Here is a 27,960-nt window from a genome sequence, read left to right as displayed (position 1 = left end):
TTTACATATTTTATGATACTTACATTGCACTTACATAAAAATAATCATGGATGTAGAAACACTTGTAGATTATGTTTTAATTTTACTTTATACAGGTTAATGGGGGGAGGCACAGTTTAGCAAAGTTATTGGTTCTTTACATTAGCTTTGGTTGTAATTAAAATACATTTATATCAATTTAAAATAAATTTAAAATAATGGTGGAGTTAAAGGAAAAAAGTTTAATTTACTGAGAATGTAATCAGCCTCAGACCATGCAAGCTTTAGATGAGTTGTTTCTTCATCTGAACAGATTTGGAGAAATGTAGCATATAGCACCTGCTCACCAATGGATGCTTTGCAGTGAATGGGTGCCGTCAGAATGAGAGTCAAAACAGCTGATAAAACATTACAATAATCCACAAGTAATCCACACCACTCCAGTCGATCAATTATCTTGTGAAGTGAAAAGCTGCGTGTTTGTAAGGAAAAAAAGCAACATTAAGATATGTTTAAGTTCAAACCAGTGCTCCTATGCATAGTATTGCTTTCTTCAGTAAAAAAAAGTTGTCATGTCTGAATCAGGAGAGAAATGTGCACAGATCAAACATCGTCTACAAGCGAAACCAGCTCTAAACAAATAGGTGAGTGGATTTTAAAGTAAGAGGACAACAGGAGATGGATGTTTTCACTGATGAAAGCGTTATTATGGATCATGTTTTAAATCTTAATAAACCTTTTTAATTTTTTCGTACAAACATGCTGCTTTTCACTTCACAAGACATGAACTGATGGACTGGAGTGGTGTGGATTACTTGTGGATTATTGTGATATTTTTATCAGCTGTTTGGACTCTCATTCTGACGGCACCCATTCACTGCAGAGGACTGATTGGTGAGCAAGTAATGCAGTGCTACATTTACATATGCTGAAATATTTACAATGCTGTGTTTGTAGGGATGCAACATAAAGAATATACTATTTCTATGGAAGGAATATTAAAAATGAAGAAATTCGTAAAACATTCAGTGCGACTAAAAATGTGGTATGTTGAATATCCATGTTATTTTCTAGAAAATGGCGCAGCACTAGTCTAGTGAACAATATTTAAAATAGTGTTGGCCTAAAGGACAATCTGATCTACAGTCATTGTAAGATTCCTTACTGTTCTCGTAAAAAGACGTGTACGAGAGTGAAAATGTATCTGCATAGTGCATGATTGCAAAGTCGACACAGCTTGATATGAATCTGCTGAAGGCCTGTGCTTCATTGTGAGGGTGTGTTATGTCTGCACACAAGTGTTTTGACAAAGGTCTTCTGTCTCGAAGCGGTTGCTGTTGCCTTTGCAACCACCATACCAGAACTGTGCGCACGCGTTGGCCTCCGGGTCGTAGTACCACATCACCCTGTAATCCCGACATGGCCCAGGATCCAATCCCTGCCTACAGCCCACATCTGAAAAAAAAAAAAAACAACAATATACATCTGAAGTACTTCAAAGTGAACCAAATCAGGTTTCAGTCTAAATTTAAATGTGAACACTCAAGATGCCTTTACAATGCATGTTAATATCAGTTGGGCTATAATTGTAGTGTGTTTACCTTTCATGAAGGTATCAGACTGAGGGGCTGGTGGAGGTAGAGTACGTGGAGGTGGCCTCTCTGGAACAGGCTGCCAGTTTATGGGCGTCTGGGGTCCCACCACTGAGATGGAGGGTGGTCCTGTTTTATCTCCAGCTGGCACATCTGTCACCTTAGGAAGCTCATCAACAAAGGGCGTCAGGTTGTTGTTATTATGCATCTCGTCATAGTCATCTGGAGAAGAAGTGGTCTCAAACTCTGTTGGAAGTGCAGCCTGTGATAAAGAAGAATTTTCAGACTTTGTAGAAAAGACCGGGCAGAACTTTCTGTTTTTGAAGGATTAGATCATTTTTCCTGATAATTTACTCACCCCCATGTCATCCGAGATGTTTGTGTCTTTCTTTCTTCAGTCGAAAAGAAATGAAGGTTTTTGAGGAAAACGTTCCAGAGTTTTTCTCCATATAATGGATTCAATGGTGGCCAATGGGTTGAAGGTCCAAATTGCCGAAACAATACAAATTTATATACATTTTAAACCACAAATGCTCGTCTTGCACTAGTTTGACCGCATGCATTACATAATCACACCCGTGTGAAGTAGGCGGAAGTACCGACCCAGTGTTTACAAAGCGAATGTGCAAAGAAAGTCAAACGCCCTTTACAAAAAAAGGTAAAACAATGATGTCTGAGATTTTGAAGTTGGAGGAGAAAATGAGAAGGAGTTTTTCGCCCTACCCTACCTTTTTGAACTGAAGTACACAGGTAAAGAACTAACCGCATGCAAACTTTCCAACATGATTATGTAATGCATGAAGATGTGCATGCGCATCGCAAAGCTAGTGCAAGACGAGCATTTGTGGTTAAAAAGTATATCATTTTTTTCTTTTTTGACCAATCGTTTTGCTAGATAAGTCCCTTATTCCTCAGCTGGGATCATGTAGAGCCCTTTGAAGCTGCATTGAAACTGCAATTTGGACCTTCGACCCGCTTAAGTCCACAATATGGAGAAAAATCCTGGAATGTTTTCCTCAAAAACCTTAATTTCTTTATGACTAAAAAAAGAACGTGAATATCTTAGATGACATGGGGGTGAGTTAATTATTAGGAAATTTTCATTTTGGAAGTAAATGAGGTTATGTGATTTTGCAATTTATACAACATTTTATTCACTTCTTCAAATGACAAGCATGCTTTAATTACTTAAAGGAACGCCAATCTCTGGGTCTGGCGGTAGCACTTTTAGCATAGCTTAGCACAGATCACTGAATCTGATTAGACTGTTAGCATCTCGCTCAAAAATGATCATATATAATGACTATATTTTTCCTATTTAAAACTTGACTCTTCTGTAGTTACATTGAAAAGTTGCGATTTTCTAGGCTGATATGGCTAGGGACTATACTCTCATTCCGGCGTAATAATCAAGGAACAGAGGGCAGGTGCAATGATATTACAAAGCGCCTGAAAGTTGATGTCTTTGTACACAGTGCAACTACAGAAGAGTCAAGTTTTAAATAGGAAAAATATGGAAACTCTGGCCATTTTTGAGCGAGATGCTAACGGTCTAATCAGATTCAGTGATCTATGCTAAGCTATGCTAAAAGTACTACCGCCAGACCGAGAGATCTGCTGAATGGATTCGAAAACGGTAAAACTCCACTGTTTAACTCTAGGGGAGTTGTAAAATGAGCCTATTTTCAAAAAAAGTGTTCTTTTAATTGAAGTTAATTTCAATTTTATTTTTATTATTTAATTTTTTTAAATTAAAACTGCTTCACTACTTATTATTATTTGTTTTTTATTATTTAAAAAAAGTTTTGTTAGTTTTTATCTTGAAAAATGTATTTTAAAACTTATGTTAGTATATGTTTTCACTTTTTGATGGTTACACCACATTTTTCTTATAAAAATAATAAGGACAATTTTTAAATAGTGTTTTTATGAAGCCCTGCCAATATGATGAAAAAAAGATGCCACAAGTCCCATAACTTTTTAATTTATGGGCACATTTTATTAATTAATTACCTTTTCTTACTTTAACTGTGGACATGTTTGATTAATAAATTTCATTTTCAATAAATATAAATTCACATTCACATAAATTGTGGCCACACATTAATTCATTCCCTTGTTTAGTTAAAACTTGGAAAGGTTCAATAATTTCATTCCTTCATTTTAGGTAAATTTTGACCATCATTTAGTTTAATTTAGTTAAATCGTGGTCATGATTTAACTAAAAATAGGAAATGAATTAACACATTAGGAACACAATATACCTAAGACCAGTGTTGGTGGTAATGCATTACAGTTAACACAAGTTACGTAATCAGAATACTTTCTTTTATGTAACTAGTACAGTAACGCATTACTTTTAAATTCATAAAATAATGAAATATCTCAGTTACTTTTTCAAATAAGCAACACAAATTACTCTGTTTCCCATTTATCCACTGATATCTCTCCATTTCCTTCCCAGGCATTTCCTTCAGCCTGAGACTTGTTAATTTCACGTTTGGTGCGAAAGGGCCTTTACATTTGCCAAAAATATAACTTTTGGGTTTTTTGTTATTAAAGGGATAGTTCACTCAAAAATGAGAATTCTGTCATTAATTACTCGCCCTCATGTCGTTCCAAACCCATGAACTTCATTCATCTTTGTAACACAGATTAAGTCTCAAATATAAGCCTCTGCCATTAATGAACATGCAGCAGAGACTGACACAGAAGAGAAGAAATTGTTGAAGAAATTGCTGATGTCACATGGACTATTTTAACAATGTCCCTACTACTTTTCTGGACCTTGAATGTGTCGGTTGCATTGCTGTCTATGCAGGGTCAGAAAGCTCTCGGATCAAAAATATCTTAATTTGTGTTCTGAAGATGAACAAAGGTTTAGGTTTGGAACGACATGAGGTGAGAAATTAATGACAGAATTTTCATTTCTGGTGTGAACTATCTTTTTAAAAAAACAAATAACCAAGCCCAGCTAGCGCGACAAAAAGTAATGCGAAAGTGACGTAATGCATTACATGTCAAAAAAGTAACTAAGTAACACAATTAGTTACTTTTTACGGTGTAACGCAATATGTAATTCTTCCCAGCAGGGAAGAAATTAACAAGTTACAGGAACAAATCCTTAATTTATGGTCACAGTATGTTTTTTTTTTTTCTTTCATCTGCATTTCATGTGTGGGGCTCCATACCACTTTACTAAAAAGTTTATATTTGAGTTCATTTTGCTTATGAGTTTATATAGAGTCTTCATTTGCTAGATCAAAATTTGTTATGGTCTTTAGGTAGAAGTATGAAAAAAGTGACCTCTTTGTCCTCTGTGATGAAATCATTCCTGGTGGGAGTCTCAGTTCTGTCTGGAACTGGCTCAGGCCCAAACGGTGGGAATGGTTTGCCATTCGGGATGAAGAGGGGTCCATCATCACTCTCGCAGATCTGACTCAGCAGTATACTCTCCAGTGCTGAAAATACACAGTAAGTAAGCTAAAAATATTTAGCAGATTACACCATATTTAAAAGAAACATGGTCATACGTACTTTGCAGTTTCCTGAAGTCATCAGTCAAGTAGACATAATTTACATCAGGATCAGATGCCAAAATGTTCATCCTTTTCCTAAGCTCTACATACTGGGAGTCACTGCTGTTCACAATGCCAACCACGAAGATTTCAATCCTAGCATTGTGAGCAGCTTCAGCAGCGTCCTTCAGCCTCACGGCATCCCGCTCATCAGCCTTACCGTCCGTCAGCACGACCGCAACCTTTCTAACACCGGGCCGTGCTGCTTGGAACACCTGAGTGGTCCGGTGGATGGCGCTGCCCAAGAACGTGCCCTCGCCCAGGTACGGCATCCTGCGCACGGCAGCTTTGATGCTAGCCTGATCAGACAGCTGTTGTAGGCTTGTTACCATGTCCATATTACTGAAGAGCACCACCCCAACACGTGTGGCTTCATGGCTCACGGACACGCGATCGATCAGGGCGTTCACAAAATCCTTCTCCAGCTCAAAATTCTGTGGACCTACACTCTCTGAACTGTCGATGACAAAGACCAGCTCCAAAGGACCTGTCCTGCATTTTAGACCACATCCTGAGAGAAAACACGCAAAAAGTAAGTGCCTCCACCTAATACAGGACCTATATGTAGATTTTTGTTTAAATATCACAGATGGTTATATACCACATAGTTCCCGAATTATTCTGATCACCTCGTCTCTCTGTGGGATCAAGTTCAATGTATGTTATTTGTACAATAAGAGTCAGTGTTCTGAAAAAAAAAAAAAAAAAGTTTGAAGAAAAATGATGAGACTCACAGATAGGCCAGGATCTCCCTTCTCTCCTGGTTTCCCCTATAATGTAAGTTAAAATTTCAGTCATTTTTCAAGGTATAATCTACATCAGTGGTTTTCAAACCGGTCCTGGAAGCACCCCTGCCCTGAACATTTTGTATGTCTCCCTCATCTAACACACCTGATTCAACTCATCAGCTCATTAGTAGAAAGTGCACAACATGAATTGAGTGTGTCTGATAAGGGAGACATACAAAATGTGCAGGGCAGGGGTGCTTCCAGGACCGGTTTGAAAACCACTGATCTACATTATCCTGAAAGCGTTTTTTTTTTTTTTTTTTTTTTTTTTTTTTTTTGAGACTTTTATTTTGACATTTGCCCAGGTCAGATACTGTACCGATTCTCAAAAATGGAATATCGATATTTAAAAAAAAAATCATACAAGATTCATGACAGTTGCTTCATTTTGAGCGTATATCCTGACCGCTAGATTGCAGTCTTCTTATCTCTGAACTTAAACGGCGATAGGAAATACTAGCATAAGAGCACACCGCTAATGTTAATGGAGGATGAAAGAATAGTTCCTGCTCCCACATCGGTGTAAATTGTGGCGTCATTTCGGCTTTTAAGGTAACGTTCGCTCCAGGACGTGAAAGGACCTTCGCACCAGGCGCGCTGGGGTAGCCGTGCAGCTGCCAGCCGCTTTCTTTCATGGTGGGGCTGTTTTGTGCAGTTGAGGCGGTGCTCGCGTCGCGGTCTCGGCGATTCCACACGGAGCATAATTAGAAACTGAATACGAAAAACCAAAACTTGCGAAATTCTCAGAACAAAAAGGTTCTCAGAATGTCCAATAACTGTATTTAACAGATAAAACTTTTGTTTTCTTTAGGAATCCTGCAAGCACTTGTAAGATGTAATTCTTAAGTTCTGATCAAAATGATCTGACATGGTTACAATTAAAAACTTAAATTGTAAAGCAGGGTCTAAAAATATATATGATCTGTTTATAAAAGCTTGCATTTTATACATTTAATAACTAAAGAATCTTGCAAGCACTTTATTTTCCCCCTTTACTCGTACTGCACAAAAAGTGATTCAACAACATTGAATGGTTTGCATATGGTTGTGTGTTCTTAATTACAGCTTTACTAAAATTATGTCCTATTCATAAAATAAGAAACATCCCTATATATCGCCTTGTTTACAGTATCACAGTGTATCGCAACATATTGTATCACAACCCCTGTATCGTGATACGTATCGTATCGCCAGATTGTTGGCAATACACAGACCTAATGGAAATATACATGGCAGTGTTCATCTGTTTGGTTTTAGCGGAACAGATCCGAAACTTGTTACCGCCAATACATCCGCAACATGCTGCTGTGAGCATGTAGGAAACACTGCTGCTGCACATATATGTGAAATAACCCCATATATAGCATGAATTTTCTGAAACATGAATTTTCTGAATTTCCCCATATATAGCATACATGAAGGGTTTCTGAAGCACGCTGCAACTGCTACAGCAAGCACTAGCCAAGTATTTAAATGTTGAGAAGCAAACTGATTGGCTGCTGATACAAAAAGAACCAATCAGCTGCTCCATTTGAATGTCAGACTGAGTTAGAACCTTTTGGACTGATCGAGAGTTTCATGACAGAACTTTGCATTCTTTGCTCTTTAATTTGCTATTATTATATTAAATCACATTATAGCCATGAGTCATTTACCTTTTTTGAGATTTTTTGGAATCAACTGCACTCTTAAAAATAAAGGTGCTTCACGATGCCATAGAAGAACCTTTTTTGTCCTACAGTACTCCTTGCTGTAACAAATGGGGCCATGGTTTCAGAGCCGCTGCGTATTGGGACATTAAATGTAAAAAGAGCTGTACGCAAAGCCAGAGCAAGCAACACTCAAATGACAGAGAGCACCGCAGCTCATTTGATCTGCCCATTTTGCCAGAGACATTTCCGGGCCTGAACTAGCCTTATCAGCCATTTGCAAACACCTGTTTCCCTCCCCTAGGTGACATTGAAAGAAGCTGGTCATCTTCTTATTAGAAAGAAAACCAGACTTGACTTGGACTCCACCCTTGTCTGGTCTCAGCTTTGACTTGGACTCAACCTACACAGGTCTCGACCTGGACTCAGACTCAAATGGGTCGATCTCGACTACAACTTTGCCCGGAAAACCATGCAAACATGAACTGGAACTGAATGTGAACCTGGTATCTGGTAACTGGATCTTACCTTGGCTCCTGTTTGTCCAGGCATTCCATGTTCTCCTCTCTCTCCTTTTCTCCCACGTTCCCCTACCAGGCCCCTGTCACCCTGAAACCATCAGACTTTGTTAAGTTCTCAATGCACTGAAATGTAACAGCATTAACTTACTTTCACGGTTGCTGTTTGCCTATATAGTACCTTCTCTCCATGCAGTCCAACACCTGGAAGCCCTCTAGGGCCAGAGGGCCCTTGAAATCCAGGTTCTCCCTATGATGATGAAATGTTTATTTAGAGGTCTGAGCTCCTGTATGGTAGAGTGTTTTGTTGTCCAAGCAGAAATGTAGCTATAGTAAGGCCCCCAGGCCTTGGGTCCTTACCTTGGTACCCTGAATTCCCTCTCCTGGAGGTCCTGGAAGACCAGGAGCACCAGGCTGGCCAACTGCACCCTATGAAGTTCTCAAATGCATTAATAAACATTGAATAAATTCTGAGCCAATGCACATTTTATTTTATTTTAAGAAATGCTATTGAACCTTTGGTCCCATCAGTCCAATTCCTGGAGGCCCTGAAGGGCCAGTCAGTCCAGGTGAGCCCCGGTCTCCCTGAAAACAACAACAACATCAGTTTAGCCAAAATTCTAGACTTTCTGTAAGATGGAGCAATCACTTATTGCGAACTGCAAATAACAAATACCTTTACTCCAGGAATTCCTTGACCTTCAGGTCCAACTTCACCCGGTGGGCCAGGCAACCCTGGAAGCCCCTGAGAATACATCATATTCATAGATATTGCTGGTTTTGTTTTCTGTGTTGTTCTTATCAAAGTCTTTGTCTCCTTCACACACCTGCGGTCCAGGGTAACCCTCCCCCTTCATTCCCTGTGGCCCCACTGGTCCTTGACTTCCTCTGTCACCCTATAACATAGATTTTGTTAGGGCTAAAAGACTCATATTAAACCATATAGTAATGTGTCTTTGAGGCTTTAACCTTAGGGCCTGTAGTCCCGACACCTGGCTCTCCAACAGGGCCCGGGGGGCCTGCAGGTCCTGGTTCACCCTAACAAAAAACATGCAAACCAACATAATGATAAAGCGCCTATGTATAATACATACAGTAATGTATAACATTAGGTTAGAATGCACATAGCCAACCTTGTTGGCAAAGGTTATTTTCACTAGCTTCACCCACCATTGCTCAGATTTTTACGTTTTGTACAAATATGATATTACTTCTTTTTCAATTTGTGTAAATAGACATATTCGCACCTTTGAACCAGGTAATCCTCGACCTGAAGGTCCTGGTAAACCCATCATACCTAAACTTCCAGGTTCTCCCTATGCACGAAAGAAAATCTTTTATTACCGGTGTTTGTAGAGTATACAAGACAGTGTAAACAGTGAGAGATCAGAGACCAGATGTCAGATATATTTTATGAGTTTCTGGGTTTCATAGGTGAATATGCTCACAACCCAGCATGACTGTTAAAGGACCGATTATGAGCAGCCATAAAAACGTACAACCAAACCTTAAAGACCTTTTATGAAGTCTTTAAAAGTCATCTGACATTCCAAACCTCTAAACACAATGACCTGGACATTAACCTCCACATTCTCAAAAATACAGATTTTATGTTTTTAAGTGCCGCCACTGTCCCACCCACCTTGGCCCCCGGGGGTCCCGCTGCTCCAGAATTTCCTGGGAGACCCCGAGGTCCTCTGTCACCTCGGTCTCCCTGTGGAGAGATTCACAAATAGGATTTACAGTGACATTTTCCACTTACATTCATATGAGACGTTATCTGAGATATTAGTCAGCTTTTTGATCATAGATAAGCTTTGTAATGGAGTTGGGTAGCATGATGTAATACAGCAATTTAATTTTGAGACACAAGCCTTATCAAAACATCTCCAGGTTATACTTTACCCCAAAATCAAAATATAAATATAAGCAATTGTAATTCTCATTCTTAGTAGTGATTTGCATTTATTTGTTATTACTGTAACAATAAAATAAATAATATGCTGATTTGCAAGAAACAATTACCATTATTATAAATGTTGAAAACACTTCTGCTGCTTAAGGGAAGACACTGCAGGCAAAAACACAGTTTTTTTATGCACATGTCAAGTTGACATTTTGGGCTTTTTGGTTTTTCATAAAGTGTTTTTTTTTTTTCAGACTAGTGGAAAGAAAACATCCAAAAGAAGTGTTTCTTTTATAACACTTCATCCATTTGTGTCAATAGATTTCAATTACAATACATATTTTTAAAGGGCGTTTTTTCTCCAACACTGAGCCATAAATCTCCACTTCAGTAGCACTTACACACTAAACTTAAAATTTTTATTCCTGTCTATATCCTGAAAGTGTTTACAGAGGGATTTGTTCATATATAATTTGCTTGATTTTATGCAACATTTTATTATTAAAAAATAAAAAATAAATAAAATATATTGTTTTCTGTCTGTTCTAAGTATTTTTTGAATTATAGAGTGATAAAATGAGATACCCAGATATCCTCTGAGATATCCTCTGTAAAAACCTTGTCTCTAATGTCAAAAAAAAAATAAAATAAACAAGAATTTTGAAACCCAGTTTTAGATTTGTGTACTAGAAATGTATGCAAATCAGTGCATATTTCATTAAATAATGCCTCATTTGCATATTTAAACCTAACATTTTTGAACATTTTAGAACTGTGTAATACAAAAAATTTTTTTACCCTATTCACCTGCAGTATCTCGCCTTTAGGATTTATTCAAAACAGAAACATTTTTAACATTATAAATGCTTTTACTGTCACTTATGATCAATTAAATTTCTTAAAAAAAAAATAAATACATTTAATTCCCCAAAATAATTGTATAAAACATGTGGTGTCAGATATATTTACATAATTTGAAATAGTTAAAACTTGTGTTAAACTAACTACTGCACTAAATGTTTAAATATTTGCATTTTTACTGTAATGTAACACACATTAAATGGCAGAAAATATATTACTATCATTGTCAGCCAAAAAGGCAAATATTGTTTGTATTGTTTGTAAATATTGTTTTCCAAATATTGGAAATGGCCATTTAAGCCTAGAATACACTACATGATTTTTGCCCCGATTTTCCATCGATTTACAGTATGGACAAATTGATGCTAGTTGCCGAAAGTCAGAGCCAGTCTGCAGATTTGAGTTGACAGATTCCATAGAAAATCACGTAGTGTATGATGGTCACAGACTTTTTAGCTTCAGACTATAAATCTGTCCAGTCGGAGGATATCAAACATGTTTGATATTTTCAGCCAATTTTAGAATGCATATTGTTTTAATTTGTCAAGAGTCTCCTAGCAACAAGGCACACGTTTCTGTGTGAGTTTGTTGTGATCGGAACAACTTGAAAGTCTGGTAGTGATGGCTAGTTTTCCTTTGTTACGATTTACAAAGTCAGTAAGTGTATGATGCCTAGTGTTTTAAAGGGGTCATCGGATGCCCATTTTACACAAGTTGATAGTATTCTTTAGGGTCTTGATGAAAAGTCTCTAATATACTTTGATTAAAAATTCTTAATGTTTTTGTAAAACAACACCCTTTTTACCTTGTCAAAATGAGCTCTACAAAAATCATCTCATTCTAAGGGGTTGTTCTTTTAAATGCAAATCACCCCGGCCATCTCTTCTCTCTGTGGAATGACAATCTTGTTTACTTCAGCCGCATTTAGCCGCTAAACTTCCTAACTACCACGTTATAAGGAAAGGCAATCGCAAAGATTTATAAAAAAAATGCTTATACACACTTCTGCTGTAAGTGAAGCTGGATCACGAATGATTTGTGCGAACATAGACGGATATATGTAGATCGGGAGGCGCATTCCCTTCACAAACAAACGTAATCCACTGCATCTTCAGCGGCTCAGATGTCGGGAGTAAATGATGACCACTATGTTCATTATTACATTCAGCAACACAACACCTCAACCGCTCAATCTGAGATAATCTTGTCGAAATTACATCCCTGCTCCGGCATCGAAACAATGCAGGTCGGACTGTTACAGCTGATTTAGGGCGGGTCTAAGGTAAGACGCTCATGTCAATCAACAATCGTGGGAGCGGCCTCTGTCGGTGTGACTCGATTTAAAAAAGGGGATATTATTTTTACAGATTAATTAAAAACTACTGCATGGATTTTTATCATTATAGGGTAGATTTGTACATACACTGCCAACACACATTAATGTTCAAACAACATGTAAAAGTGAACTTTGTATCCGATGACCCCTTTCTAATGTCATTACACTTTATTTGCTCTGTTTCATTTTGTGAAACCTTACTACATATATGGAATAACTGTTTTAAAACAACAACAAACCCAGTGAAAATGTGGTTTACAGTGAATTTATAACAGCTCCGCTTCGTGTCATGCCTGACAACGCCCCATATAAATTCACTGTAACCCACAGCTTCTTGGAGCTTACTGCTTTATTAGATTATAAAAGTCATGCAGTGTATTCCAGGCTTTCTATGCATGACTCTATGTCATTAAGTGTATACTGTGAATCACTGTTTGACCCTAAGAGCTGCATGCACATGTTAATTATAACCTGATCTACATATACAGTCTGGTAACTAAGAAAACCTATCAGAACGTTATTGTACCTTCTCACCGGGAAACCCTTTTCCAGGTGAGCCCTCTGGACCTCGAGCACCAGGTAAACCCATCTCACCCTAACAATATGAATAGAAGCCATAAATGCTCAGGTAAGTATACACATGTAATCAAGAATTTAGTGCATGTTATGGTAATTTCCCACAGTTTATTAGATCCTATATTTGCAGTCATAAAACAGATAATAAAAAGTTTTATTTCACAGTCACACCTTAAAACGTCATATGATATTTATTTATTTTAAATCCACCGATGCACTGGTTAAATTTTAAATGAAATATTATGAGAAACCTGTGACCCAGGATGTTGTGTCATACCTTTGGACCCATAGATCCATCTTCACCTGGGATACCAGGAATACCAGGTGCTCCATCTGGACCTGGTTCTCCCTAAATTAATGAAACCAATATTTCGCTGTTACACAAAACATTTTGATGCTATATACTAAATAGTGTACATTGAAAAAGTTTGCAAGGACATTAAAATTGTACATACTTTTGGTCCTGGTTCTCCTGTTCCTCTCTCACCTTGCAGTCCAGGTTCTCCTGGAAAGCCCTGATCACCCTGGGATCAAATTGCAATATACTGTATATTTACATACAATCACAATCACAATCAACAAACCCCTTAATATTAATATTAATATTTTGGCCAAAAATAAAAACGCTGCATAATGGTTTGTAACAGTGTTATTTTAGAATTTTTTTTTTGTCTTATGCTTTTGTCAATCTTATTTTATTTTATTTTTTATTTTAATTTAATATTTTTTATTCAGTTTTTTTTTTTTTTTAGTAATTTTAGAACTTAAATTTATTTCTGTTAGCTTTTCAAATTCTTGTTTAGAAAAAAGGCTTTTGTTTAAATTTAATTTAATCACCAAAAGTGATTTCTTTTCAATTACTGTTTTTTTTTAAATACTGTTAGTTAATAACAACATCACTGTTTGGAAACAATTTCTTTTTTGGGTGAACTATCCCTTTAAAAGTGATTTAGGCATTAATTATGATAATATGGATTGAAAGTACTTATTCAGAACTCTCTTTAAGAATATCATGCTTTTAATATCAGACCACTAAACTGAAGGAAAAAAAAAAAAAACACAATGTACCTTAGTGCCCACCATGCCCACTCCAGGAGGGCCTCTTGGCCCAGGTGGACCTATGGGTCCCGGATCTCCCTGCAGTGCCATAACAAAACATATATTCAAAATAGAGGCTGTAATATGATTTCCTATAAAATAATGCAGGATGCAACCTATGAATAGATAGGAAATTTTCTTTGCCTTTTCACCCTGGATCCCAGATCCTGGAAATCCCATCAGTCCAGGTAAACCCGGTTCCCCTGTGTTACCCTACAGAAGTGAGAAACAACTACTCACAGCAGTGTCTTATTTTTGGTCTTATTACATTTGACAACAGTGTCTTATTAATTGAGGATATACTATACCTTATCACCCTTGATGCTAATTCCAGGAGGTCCACGTCCACCCTTAGGACCCTCAAATCCTCTGTCACCCTGAAACGTGGTGAACAACAGTGCATCAGTACATTATTTAGTACATGATTAACGCATGGAGCTCAACCAATCACAACAGAGCCCTTGTAAATTTCAAGTTAGATGGAGTTTTATATAGTTAACTCTTGCCTTTGGTCCTGGTAAACCCTCTCCGGGAAACCCTTGGTTGCCTTGAGCTCCTGAAGGTCCCGGTGGGCCCTAACAAACAGGTAATAAATTTCAGTATATTGCATATATGCAGTAAAAGATATGTCTGATAGTTGCCTGTTACAGTAAAGCTCATGTCTGAGGATGTGTATCTCCCTCTAGTGGTGTTACTGACGTATCGCTTCACTTACAGGCAATCCAGGCTCGCCAATACCAACAGGCCCAGTCGGCCCAGGTCTGCCTTGGCTACCTTTCTCTCCCTTAGAAAATACAAAGAGTATACACAATTATAATTCCATTGATAATAATTGCACATTGATACACTACCATTTAAAAGTGTGTTTTCAATTAAGTCCCTTATTCTTACTTTATTTGATCAAAAATGCAGTAAAAACAGTAATACAGTAGTCAACATTTGAAGTGGATCAAATCCTTTCAAAAAAGTTGTCCTAAAACCAAAACAGTACCTGTTTTTGTAGGACAACTTTGATTAACTTTTTTGATCCACTTCAAATGTTGACTACTGTATTGTGAAATATTATTATTATTTTAAATGACTGATATCTATTTAAATATATTTTAAAATGTAATTTATTCCTGTGATGCAAAGCTGAATTTTCAGCATCAATACTCCAGTCTTCAGTGTCACACGATCCTTCAGAAATCTTAAGAAATCTTGAGTATCTAGAGAGTTTATACACGGCATGCATGACAAGACTTTGAAATGTGCAACAGCATGCCACACTGCAAAATACTGCTTGAGACTGTGTATAACATCTGCTGTATAACCATCTATTAAACTGTATTTGATATTATCTGGAAATTAAACAAATGAAAGAATTCTAAAGCGTGTCATTCGATTACCTTTGCACCGGGAAACCCAACCCCTGGGTCCCCTGGTGGGCCGGTTGGTCCGCTAGGTCCTCGCTCACCCTGTATACAGATGTCACTGTCATTCCATGTCGTATCATTTTCATGTTTATCGTTCATAATATCACATCACATCCTAATGGTGAGAGGCAGTCGCCTTACTTTAGGTCCTGGAGGGCCCTCATGGCCAGAGTCACCAGGGTTACCACTCAGTCCCTGCAACAGACAGACATTCAAGTATTATTCTAAATTATATACTGTAATTCACTTCACGCTAATTACACTTAAATCCGTGTAAAGCAAGATTAAATGTGTTCTGAGTTTGTCACACAATAGAAAAATGTGTTAAAGGAGAAGTTCACTCTCAGGACAAAAATTTACATATAATGTACTCACCCCCTTGTCATCCAAGATGTTCATGTCTTTCTTTCTCCAGTTGTAAAGAAATTGTGTCTGAGGCAAACATTTCAGGATTTTTCTATACATAAAGTAAACTTCTATGGTGCCCGCAAGATTGAACTTTCAAAATGCAGGTTAGATGCAGCTTCAAAGGGCTCTAAATGATCCCAGTCGAGGAAGAAAGGTCTTATCTAGCGAAACGATCTGTCATTTTTTTCAAAAAATATACAATTTGTATACTTTTTAAGCACAAAAGCTTGTGTAGCACAGGCTCTGGGATGTGCGTTCACGATGCTACGAATTAGTGATGGGAATTAAAGATTTCGAACAAATCTTTAATATGACTCAGGAAGAACGAGTCGTCACGGGAAGTGATTTGTTCAGTCGCGCATGTGCAACATCCTATTAGGTTCTGTACTGGAATTAGTTCACCTGTTTCGAGTCTTCGGGTTTTTCGAGTCGTTCGTTCATCTTATAGGGCTGTCACGTGATGAAAGAACGACTCGAACCCAAAGACTCGAGAGATTAACTAATCAATTCTTTTTCCAGCTCAAACTGCATTGGGGCTTATGGGGCTGTCACGTGATGAATGAACGACTCAAACTCGAACATTTGTCAGATAAGAAGTGAGGTGAGCTAATCATAGACTAAAGACCCAGATAAACAATGAATTAATCTTTTCTGTTTCTTATAGCATTATAGTTTTGTCTTGTTTGTAGTGTTATCAACGTTTGTGTAAGCAGTAGATGTGTTAGGGGAGTAACACGTAACATTTTAATTATATTTTGTTAAAATGGATGAAATGACTCAAAAAAGATTTGTTCATTTTGCTGAACGAGACTCAGAGGTCCGAGTCGGTAAAATTATCCGAACTTCCCAACACTACTACGAATCACATCTAATTTTATCGTCTGTGTACTCCGGCTCAAAAAGTTAAGTAGGGCGAAAAACTCCATCTTATTTTCTCCTACAACTTCAGAATCATCCGACATCGTTGTACCTTTTTGTTTGTAAACAGTGTTGACTTACTCGCACTTTCTTAGTATTTGCGCGGTCGCTTTGTAAACACTGGGTCTGTAGTTCCAGGTGACCTTTCGACGTGATTCAATAGTACGTGTCGTGAACACGCATCCCAGAGCCTGTGTTACACAAGCTTTTGTGCTTAAAAAGTATACAAATTTTTATTTTCTGAAAAAAAAATTGCCTGATCGTTTTGCTAGATAAGACCCTTCTTCCTCAGCTGGGATCGTTTAGAGCCTTTTGAAGCTGCATTTAAACTACATTTTGGAAGTTCAAAATCGGGGCACCAATCAAGTCCATTACATGAAGAAAAATGTTTTCCTCAAAAACCATTCCGGCTGAAGACGGAAAGACATGAACATCTTGGATGACAAGGGGGTGAGTAAATTATTTGTGAACTGTTGCTCTGGAAGTGGAGTTCTCAGGAGTTCCCCTCAAACTGGGGTGCGTTTCCCAAAATATCATTACCTAATCACTGAACTCAGTTGATAACGACGGAACTTGCGACCATAGTTGCTTTTGGGAAATGCACCCCTGGTTAGCTTGTTTCCACAAATTGTAGCTGCTTCACAAAACTTGAAACAGAAAAGGATTGTGAGGCTATCTGTACGATAGCACTTATGATGTGTTTTCACTGGACATATGACAGCCAGACAGATTCCCCGTCACCAGAGAATAGATTGTGTGGGAAGCTCTCTAAATCTGAATCGAGTAAAAAAAAAACGGAGGCTGCTGTCATCACACCAAAAGCACAGGGACAGAGACTGAAGGAGGAGGGCAGGAGATAGTAACCCCTGTCCTGATGCTAATCCAGAGGAACAAAGACAGCTGTCAGAGAAGAACAATGGCGTGTCGGCCTGGATTCACTGCTTTAGCTATGTTACACTAGTGTAAGAACAGCACTTAATCCCTCCATCGCATTCCATTAGTGCAGGGACAGGAGAGGCATCTGACTGTGTGAGCCTGATCGTTTCCTCACTGCGCGTGGGAGGTGTGTTACTCTTACTTCATAATAAGGTTGTGCTATTCTTCTGTCTGGATGCAGATTTCCAGATATGTAAGTGGGATCAGAAATGGTAAAGTCTTAATGTCACAAATAAATGCCTTTATATGTTGCCCCTAAATCAAAAGAAAAAATATATAATTGATTACATTTTACATGAAGAAAATTAGGCTTTTTTTATTTAAATTGACATTGTGAGAATTAATCGCGGTTTTACCTCAAATTCTTGTTACTGTAATGCAAAAGCTCATAATTACTATTGTAATACAATAATGAAAATAATCCTGTCTGAATGCAACAATTAAAAAAAATGAAAACAGCATAAATATACATGAAGAGTTCAGATGCAAAAGCCTCTAAATCCATCTGATGTCAAAAATGCAAAAATGCATTTTTATCAGGCTCCGATGTATAGGTTTCTATCTAAGTACCGGTAATTCTGATTGGGCTGAGGCTGGGTTTTTAGCGACTCTGAAGTAAAAGTATTTGATGGACGTATAATATGTGTCGAGAGCATTCACTCTGTATCATTATCTCATTTTTGACCAAGATGGCTTTTAGGGGGTTTTGCATCGGAACTCTTCACACGCAGAATGGCTCAAAAGTTCTGGGGTTGTTTGGGGTCAGTAAGATTTTGTTCAAAAGTGTTTTTGAAAAAAGTTTATATTCACCAAAGTTGCATTTAAAAATACAGTAAAAACAGGAAGCTAATATTGTGAAATAAATTACAATTTAAAAATATATTACAATTTAAAATGCGTTTTCATGTATTAAATAGTTTCACTAGAATATATTTAATATATAGTAATATTATGAAATATTACAATTTAAAATAATTACTACAATTTAAAATGCATTTTCATGTTTTAAATAATTTATATAGACCATATTTAATATATAGTAATATTATGAAATATTATTACAGTTTAAAATACTACAATTTAAAATGCATTTTCATATTTTTAACCTTTTATATAGAATATATTTGATAGTAATATTATGAAATATTACAATTTAAAATAACTACTACAATTTAAAATGCATTTTCATATATTGTAAATCATTAAATAGAATATATTTAATAGATAGTAATATTTTATATAAAAATCAGATTTTTAAATTTTTAATCATTATTCTGATTTGGTGCTCTAGAAATATTTCTTATTATTATGAATTTTAAAAACAGTTAATATGTTTGTGGAAACAGTGATGAGTTTTATTAATTTAATAATTATTTCCAGGATTCTTTGATCAATAGAAAGGAGGGATTTTTTTACATCATAGCACATAGCAGGTATTTTTCTGTTTGTTTAATTTTTAAGTCATAATACTCAAAAAAAAAAAAAATGGGGGGGGGGGGGGAGGTTACATTACAGTATTGAAAATAACTGTCATCAAAATAATGTTGCAATGGAACACATCCTAGTGATAAATCAAGGTAAATTCATGCATATATCAGAAACTTGATAAAGGTAACCTGATCTCCTCGTGGTCCATGTGGTCCTGGAGGTCCATCCGGGCCCTGTGGGAATGAAGGACAGGATCATCATGACACATTGTGGGCCATGTGCAGACCACAGATCCATAGAATCATTTCCTAAAACCTACTTGATCTCCTTTCACACCTGGGGTGCCACATTCTCCTTTCAGGCCCTGCAGAACGGAGAGAGCGTGAAAGTAAATGTCATTGTCCTGCTGTCTGATATCACTATCAGGCTGTCTTCTGTGAAACACTGTACTGATGTTTTAAAAGCATCAGTCAAGATTAAACATTCTCATCGTTTGCTGCTAAGCTTGATAGCTGAAATAAGTGAATTCACTGTCATTAAGTCTGATATACTCACCTTTTCTCCTTTTGGTCCTGGTCTTCCCTGTAACAAAGCAAACAAGTCAGTCAACCAGAGACCAAGCAATGAGCATGCAAATAAAAAGTATATCCATAACTATTTTAGAGGTAATATATCAGGATATAGTACCCTTAGACCCTCTAATCCTGGACGTCCATGTAAACCTGCCTCTCCCTTTGTATTAGACAGAGAAAAATCAGATTTGGAAACAATGCTCTAATCATTACACCATGCAAAAAATAAGACAGAATTAGTGTACCAAAAACTTACTTTATATCCTTTAGGACCAGGAGGCCCATCAAATCCTGAATCTCCTGGTTTACCCTAATATTTACAAGAAATTACAGAATGAGCACATAATAATAAGAACACACACTTTTCTTTGTGCAACTGAAGTCAAAGCTTTCCCATTCAGTTCAATAATAGTCTGTGGATTTGGCTTAAAGGGATAGTTCACCCCAAAAAATGAAAATTTGATGTTTATCTGCTTACCCCCAGGGCATCTACATACAAGATGTAGGTGACTTTGTTTCTTCAGTAGAATGCAAACGAAGATTTTTAACTCAAACCGTTGTAGCCTGTCAGCCATATAATGGCAGTCAATGCCTCCCAAATCTTTGAGAGTAAAAAAAACAAAAAAACATACACAAACAAAACCAAATTAAACCCTGCGACTTGTGACGATACAGTGATGTGCTAAGACATGAAACGATCGGTTTGCGCGAGAAACTGAACAGTATTTATATCATTTTTTTCCTCTGATTCACCATGTCCTACTGTCCTAAGCGCTTGCACAGCATCTGGCACGTGACATGTGTACGCGCTCTGGCGTAGTGTACGCAAGCACCGGACGCAAAGTGTAAACAACAACGAGTGGCGTATAAGCCCAGGTCGCTTCCGGCGCTTGTGTATACTACGCCAGAGCGCATACATGTCACGCGCCAGATTTTGTGCATGCGCTCAGGACAGTAGGACATGGTGAATCAGAGGTTAAAAATAATATAAGTACTGTTCAGTTTCTGGCACAAATCGATCGTTTAGTGTCTTAGGACATCAGTGTATCGTCACGAGTCGCAGTGTTTAATTTGGTTTTGTTTGTGTATGTTTTTCTTTACTCTCAAAGATTTGGGAGCCATTGACTGCCATTATATGACTGACAGACTGCAACGGTTTGAGTTAAAAATCTTCGTTTGTGTTCTACTGAAGAAACAAAGTCACCTACATCTTGGATGCCCTGGGGGTAAGCAGACAAACATCAAATTTTCATTTTTGGGTAACTTATCCCTTTAAACACGAACTCTGCATAGATTTCTGAGAATGATGAAGTGTTTACTGGAAACGTTTTATTTTGTTTATCTATTCATAATCTGCTGGTTGATCTTTAACCTGTTTGTGAAGCACATTTGAAACACTAAGGGGCCCTGGTGAAAGCTCTGGCACCTGCTACACTTGCAGTGTGGGAAACACTTCCTAGTCTTTCATGTGCCGCCCCTGAATCCACCTGCTCTGATCTGGCCATAAACCAGAGCTTTCAGAGCGATGGAGTTAACTGCTTCATCAAACACAGCTCAGAGAGAGGATTACTGCTGTTTAACACTTCTTCCTCTAACCGCTTTAACTGTGTTTGTTCATGTGCACAGAGCAGGCCAGGCTCTACTGTACATACTGTTTGAAACTGTCTTACACTTCACAGGCCTGATGGTTGATGTCTACATTCTAAATTATCATTCAGAGTATACATAAATAAATAAATGTAGCGGGCAATGTTATTTTAGTGTCTTTAGAGTGTTAATATAAACTAGTTATTTTAGTACAGCAATTTTAACTTAAATGAGAAATTTTGTTTTTATATATATATATATATATATATATAATTTAAAGTTTATTTTATTTCATGCACTATTAATAATGTTTTAGTTTTAGTTAACTATAGAGGGTTTGCACTTACGTCATAGTTTGATCAGTTGGATGTAAGCAACAGCATGGATTGCATGGTTAATGTACTACTGAATATGTTGTTCTGCTCATTTATGCTGTCTAAACCACGGAAAAAAATGCATGGAAGCTGCTAAATCATATAGAGAAGGACTTAGTAAGCAGGAAAGGGCGCAATAATTTGACAAACTGAAGTTAATGGGTGGTAAAGATACGTATGAGCAGTTCTAATTAAGATATTAGCCTAATATTTTACCTACGTGACTGGAAATGATAGGAACAAACATGAATGTTGTCAAGATCCTTGCCCTGGAAATCCTGGTTCTGTTTGGCCAACCACAGATGCCTTCTTTCCTGACAGTCTTTTGTAGTCTTCTCCTTTTGGCAGTCTATAGTACTCCAAATGTTTTTCCCGTTCCGAGCGATTAGTACAGCCCAACACGTGATAATAATCAGCAATAATCAGCAATTATGCCAGTTTTGTTCAGTTCAGTGGAACTGTTTACATTCTGTGCTGCCAATATGGCCGACTAATATATACTCTATAATAACCCTGGCTGTAAGGTTACTGTTTAAGGACCAATGACAGATTATTCATGTTGGTGCTTGCATTGATTATGAAAATCTACAAAGATGTGTTACTGTTTTATTAATCTCCGGACAAAACTGGATGTGAAGTGATGGGAATTGACTGTGGAAATATAAACAGTGTTGATATAAACTCACTGGATTTCCGGGTTGACCTCTCTCTCCTTTTTCACACTGACAGGATTTGGGATGTGGACACTGCAAAAAATCAAAGAGAAGAAAAATCCATTAAAGATTAATGATATGCCTTACTTTGAAAAACAAACATCAACGCAATATTATTATGAAATAACTGTACTTACAACTGTGTTCGCAAGTTCACTCTGTAAAATAAAAAAGAGAGCATTGTAGACTGAACTGAATACAATTGTAAACCATTAACTGATACATACATATTTTGAAACTTTTCAAGTTTGAAGACTGTGATGTTTCTCATATGTGATAATTATGTATTAAAATGAATAGTTATAACCATAGTTTTTTAATCGGACAGATTATATGTATGATATGATGTATTATAGCTCCCCAGTATACAGATTAGTACTTGTTTAATGTATTTTTTTTTTTTTTTCATTTTACCACATTTTGAGCTTTAGAAACTATATCTTGTCCATCTTTCATGTCTTCAGGGTGAAAACTGCCCTAACTCCAAACACTCACCAGTTCCCTAAAAAGCTTATCATCCAGCTGAGGGTCAGTGAGGCTGAACAGGTGCTGCTGAGGCGGTGCACTGGCGATTGACCTCAGTGTACCACTATCTTGCTTGTTTCGTGTGGATCCAGACAGCCCAATGACAAACATACGGATGTTGTGGTTCTTGGCATCTGTGGCTGCACTCAGAGCACTGGGACTGCGTGGGTGGTCTACCCCATCCGTCAACAAGAGCGCTGCTCTTAAACTACTGGGTGACGTCTCATGAGTGAAGAGTTGAGTGGCGTTTGAGATGGCATAAGCTGAGTAGGTGCCATGACCGATGTAGGTCATAGCATCCACTCGATTGTGGAAAACGTCAATGTCCTGCCAGTCCCGGAAGTTGTGCTCTACTGAGACGATACTGCTGTACTGGAGGAGAGCGAGTCTCACCCGCATACGCCAGCTGGACACCTGGAGCTGCATCACCCTGGTGCTGAAGCGCAACACAAACTCCCTCTGCCTCTCAAATACAGGCATTGTGGCTTTCTCTGAACCGTCCACTAAAAACGCCAACTCCACTGGACAGAACAGAGCTGCAGGAAAATGAAATTAAGATATTAACTGATTAGAGCAGACAGGCAGGCAGACAGAAATAAGCCAAAGATGAACAGGCAGACAGGTAGAATGGTAGAGAGACAGACAGGTAGAAAGACAGAGAAACAGACAGCTAGACACATAGAAAGATGGACAGACAGGTAGAATGGTAGAGAGACAGACAGGAAGACAGGTAGAAGGATGGACAGACAGAAAAGAAAGGTGGACAGATAGACAGGTGGAAAGACAGACAGAAGAGAAAGACACACAGACAGACAAACAGACAGGTAGAATGGTAGAAAGATGGGCAGACAGGCAGAAGAATGACAGGTAGAAAGAAAGACAGACAGACAGGTAGAAAGACAGATAGAACAGAAAGACTGACAGACAGATAGACAAACAGACAGGTAGAAAGACTGCCAGAAGAGAAAGACAGGTAGCCAGACAGAAGAGAAAGATAGACATATAGACAAACAGACAGGTAGAAAGATAGACAGACAGAAGAGAAAGACAGTCAGACAGAAATACAGATAGACAGAGGAGACAGACAGACAGATGGGTAGAAAAAGAAGCATGAGAGATAGTCAGAAAGGTAGACCAGTAGAAAGGTAGACATACAGACAGAAGAGAATGATGGACAAACAAGCAGAACGATGATAGACAGAAGGGAAGGATCTACAGACAGACAGAAAGAAGAGAAAGATGGACAGGTAGAAAGACTGACAGACAGACAGGCAGAAGGGAAAGATGGTAGAAGAAAAAAAACAGATAGACAGAAGAGAAAGATAGATGGATGGACAGACAGAAAGGTAGACCTGTAGAAAGTCGGACAGACGAAAAGATTGACGGACAGAAGAGAAGGACAGGTAGACCCGTAAAAGAACAGACAAACAGACAGAAGAGAAAGATGGACAAACAGACAGGTGGACAAGTTGAAAAGAGACAGACAGTAAGATGGTAAAAACAGAAGGGAAGATGGACGGACAGACAGGTAGAAAAACAGACGGACAGACAGACAGAAGAGAAAGACAGACAGTCAGGTAGACCGGTAGCAACATGGACAGACCGATGGAAGAAAGACAGACAGAAGAGAAAGATAGACAGAAAAGAAAGGTGGATAGATAGACAGGTAGAAAGACAGACAGGTAGAAAGATGAGCAGATAGGCAGAAGAATGACTGGTAGAAAGAAAGACAGACGGACAGATAGAATAGAAAGATGGACAGACAAACATACAGGTAGAAAGACAGCCAGAAGAGAAAGACAGGTAGCCAGACAGACAGACATAAGAGAAAGATAGACATGTAGACAAACAGACAGGTAGAAAGACAGAAGAGAAAGACAGATGGCCAGACAGACGGGTAGAAAGATAGACAGATAGACAGAAGAGAAAGATAGATGGATGGACAGACAGAAAGGTAGACCTGTAGAAAGTCGGAAAGACAAAAAGATTGACGGACAGAAGAGAAGGACAGTTAGAACAGTAAAAGAACAGACAAACAGGCAGAAAGACAGACAGACAGAAGAGAAAGATGGACAAACAGACAGGTGGACAAATTGAAAAGAAACAGAAAGACGGTAAAAACAGAAGGGAAGATGGACGGACAGACAGACAGAAGAGAAGGACAGACAGTCAGGTAGACTGGTAGAAACATGGACAGACAGAAGAGAAAGACAGACAGACAGAAAGATGAAAAAGACAGAGGTAGAAAGATAGACAGATAGAAAGACAGACAGACAAATAGTGCGTCTTACTTTTGACTTCATTGTAGGTGTCAGTGTTGTCGGACTTCTGTCTGTTCTTTCTTCTGTTCTGGTTTCTAGCACTACAGGACAGTATCAGCAGCAGGACACACAGCATCACACCACACTGCATCTTTTCTGCTTATTCACCACCACTCTACAAATCAAATAGATTATTTGTTTCACTGTTCAACTTATATATTTGGAAATATGCCCCTAAAATAATGTATTTATTTTTTGACATCTTAAGTACAGTACATCATGACTATATTAAAGTCCACTAGTCTGTTACAGCAGTCAAACAGACAATGCAAATGCAAAATAAAACTTTCATTAAAGCACTTAGCAAGGTGAGGCTGGGCATTAGTCATTTTAAAACAAAAAGGTTTTTTTTGAAGTTATTCGATTTTTCATCTGAGGTAAAATCACCGTAATGCATAGCGCTAAATAGCTTTTTGCTTTAATAATCAATGTTCATTTAATCCTGGGAAAACATAAGTATGTTTTCAAGCCATCTCCGCTCCAATTTATATTTCTGAGTATGCTACACATAGTTTATTGCAGTGGTTAATAGTGATGTGCGATTTTAAGTCAACCCGTTAAACTGAACAGTCAGTGAACAACCAGAAACTGAACAAACACCTGGACCAAGATTCTGCATCAGAAAATCTACATCTTGACTGTAGAAATGCTGAGGGGTCAGGAAGGGCATATCCTATGAACTATCCTGAGGCTGTCATGCACATGGCCTGTCCATTTCAGCCCTGAAGCACCTACAAAATCACTTCAGTCTGACACAAGCATGCTGCTGCTGTTATTCCAGTACAATTAACTGCGAAACATTTACATTTTATTTGATGATGTTATCCATTTTGATTTTTACAACCGAAGGTATATTTTATAAATTCTTTTTAGGTTTTAAAACTGCTTCTGTGTTGCTACAGATATTAATACAAATTATTAAATTATTAATTATATAGTATATTAATATCATGTTTACCACATAATTGTATTAATATATTATTTTATCTTACTCTTTATCATAAAGATATAAATTTTCCAAGTTCACTTTATATCAACAGCTGTAACGCATAAAATATAGACTCCTGTGTCCAACAAAATAATAAATATAATATGAAAATGTAAAAATAGGCATTGAATAGTTCTTACCAAAATGTTGACTGCTCTGCTGTCCGTCTTCTTAATAATCCAGTGCAATCATTAAGGTCCAGTTATATCCTCATGGTGTGTGATATCTCCGTATAAAAAAGCTAGAGGCAGAATAATCAAACTTTCATTGAAGCCAGGCATATAATCTGTGAATAATGCAGTAATACCCTCTCTAAACTCTGTCAGAGCTCAATATGCCAGTAGCTACCCTGACAGTAACCGGCTCACTGCTCTGGGACTCATAGAGTTAAACCCCCTTTTGTCAGTGGATAGGGAGGGCGATTATTCTGACAGCCTTGATTCCTGTACTCCTGTCAAACATTTTATGTGTGTCTTTTCAACCATTAGCTCACAGACACAGTGTAAAAAAAATCACTGGAAAAACAAAGAAATGCATCTTATTTAATATAATACAATTATATTACTAGTGTAGTAATATTAAAAATAGCTCAGCTCAAACTTTAATAAAACTATGGGCAGATGGCAGTGGAAAATCCTCTGAGAAATCTGCAGGTCTAAACTGGATTTCTGTCAGTGTCCTCAAGCTAAAAAAGAAAACAGAAGCCCTCTCTCCCCTCAAAAATGGCTTTTTAATATAACTTTATATTTGTTTGTTTCCATGGTTCCAATGATTTAACGTTTATTTTAGCTATGCCTCAATTTAGGCTAAATTGTAGCTAAGTTGTGCCTATGTATGTAAAATATATGTTTTTGTATTGAATTGAACAGTGTACTGTACTGTCCTGTCTAATATACAGTCTGTCCGTACTGTGCTGGATAAGATATTTCACATAAAAGATGAGACAAAATAAAACCTAAATTTATAAAAATACTCTTTTTTCGTTGTTGATGAGTCCCCTTTGTCTTGAACAGTTAAGCTGCCCACTGTTCTTTAGAAAAATCCTCCAGATCCTGCAAATACTTTGGTCTTCCAGAATCGTTTGCATATTTGAACCCTTTCCAACAATGACTGTGTGATTTTGAGATCTCTCTTTTCACACTGAAGACAACTGAGGGACTCATATGCAACTATTACAGAAGGTTCAAACACTCACTGATGCTCCAGAAGGACACAATGCATTAAGAGCCAGGGGGTGAAAACTTTTGAACAGGATAAAGATGTGAACATTTTTCTTATTTTGTGTAAAAATCATGGTTTTTTTTTCATTTAGTACTGCCCTTCAGAAGCTACTTACAGAAGATACATGCTACTATTATTCTCCAGTGTAGAAACAATAATAAAGAATGAGTAGGTGTGTTCAAACTTTGGATCTGGTATCCACTTGTTTTGAGTGTTTCCTTGAACTGCACAGGTCAGAAAACGGTCACGTCACATGCCCTCTTCCCACCTTGTCATTTTCTGAAGGTAAGAACATGAACACACATTCTTCCACCCATCTGATAAACCTCAGCTCTTTGAAAAATGTGGAGACTATCAAACCCTCTCGATGACCCATTGAGTGAAATACCTCTCCGACCGACAAGCTACAAAAAAGTGACAGGGCAACGAGGCACTCAAAATGACTTACAGGGAGGAGGAGTCGTACAACATCACTGGACAACCACAGCAAATACAGCTGTCAGTGACTTTTTACTGATATTAATGCTTAGGAGAAAACTCATTTGTCATGGGTGCGCGTCAGAAAGTCAAATACATGTTTCCTCTAATGTAAAAAACATAAATCTGCTTAAAAATACCTCAGACGTTGTGCTGTTGTAGTTACAGATATGCTTTAGTATGTAAAGTTCAGATC

At 37.6% G+C, this 27,960-nt stretch overlaps 1 protein-coding gene across 1 annotated transcript; it reads right to left on the bottom strand.

Annotated features, from left to right (window-relative positions):
- Window positions 1-845: 845 nt before the first annotated feature.
- On the bottom strand, window positions 846-26,408 carry col28a1a (collagen, type XXVIII, alpha 1a). The gene is made up of 35 exons (XM_051136415.1): window positions 26,207-26,408; window positions 25,049-25,193; window positions 22,728-23,293; window positions 22,370-22,390; window positions 22,206-22,265; window positions 19,815-19,868; window positions 19,674-19,718; window positions 19,542-19,568; window positions 19,306-19,350; window positions 19,175-19,219; window positions 15,438-15,491; window positions 15,270-15,338; window positions 14,597-14,665; window positions 14,388-14,456; window positions 14,190-14,258; window positions 14,026-14,094; window positions 13,852-13,920; window positions 13,239-13,307; window positions 13,061-13,132; window positions 12,734-12,802; window positions 9,747-9,818; window positions 9,352-9,420; window positions 9,074-9,142; window positions 8,932-9,000; window positions 8,781-8,849; window positions 8,621-8,689; window positions 8,465-8,533; window positions 8,286-8,354; window positions 8,115-8,195; window positions 5,884-5,919; window positions 5,751-5,787; window positions 5,109-5,660; window positions 4,878-5,032; window positions 1,581-1,833; window positions 846-1,434 (listed from the first exon to the last, which is right to left on the bottom strand). The coding sequence occupies exons 2-35, from the start codon at window positions 25,167-25,169 to the stop codon at window positions 1,262-1,264; spliced, it is 3,504 nt and encodes a 1,167-aa protein (XP_050992372.1). The 5' UTR covers window positions 25,170-25,193; window positions 26,207-26,408; the 3' UTR covers window positions 846-1,261.
- Window positions 26,409-27,960: the final 1,552 nt, after the last annotated feature.

This window comes from Labeo rohita, chromosome 19 (genome assembly GCF_022985175.1).
Source record: "Labeo rohita strain BAU-BD-2019 chromosome 19, IGBB_LRoh.1.0, whole genome shotgun sequence".
In the NCBI taxonomy this organism is placed as follows: Eukaryota; Metazoa; Chordata; class Actinopteri; order Cypriniformes; family Cyprinidae; genus Labeo; species Labeo rohita.
Note: the sequence above shows the minus strand (reverse complement) of the source record. Positions and strands in the feature narration are given on the sequence as shown.

Bases quoted from the DNA above. Each gene is read 5' to 3' on its own strand.
- col28a1a (XM_051136415.1), bottom strand. From the start codon at position 25,169: ATGCAGTGTGGTGTGATGCTGTGTGTCCTGCTGCTGATACTGTCCTGT. The intron at 19,569-19,673 runs GTACTATATCCT...GCTTTGTTACAG, and splicing joins CAGGATTAGAGGGTCTAAGG to GGAAGACCAGGACCAAAAGG. The intron at 9,819-12,733 runs GTACAATAACGT...ATCTCTCCACAG, and splicing joins AAGGGTTTCCCGGTGAGAAG to GGAGACCGAGGTGACAGAGG.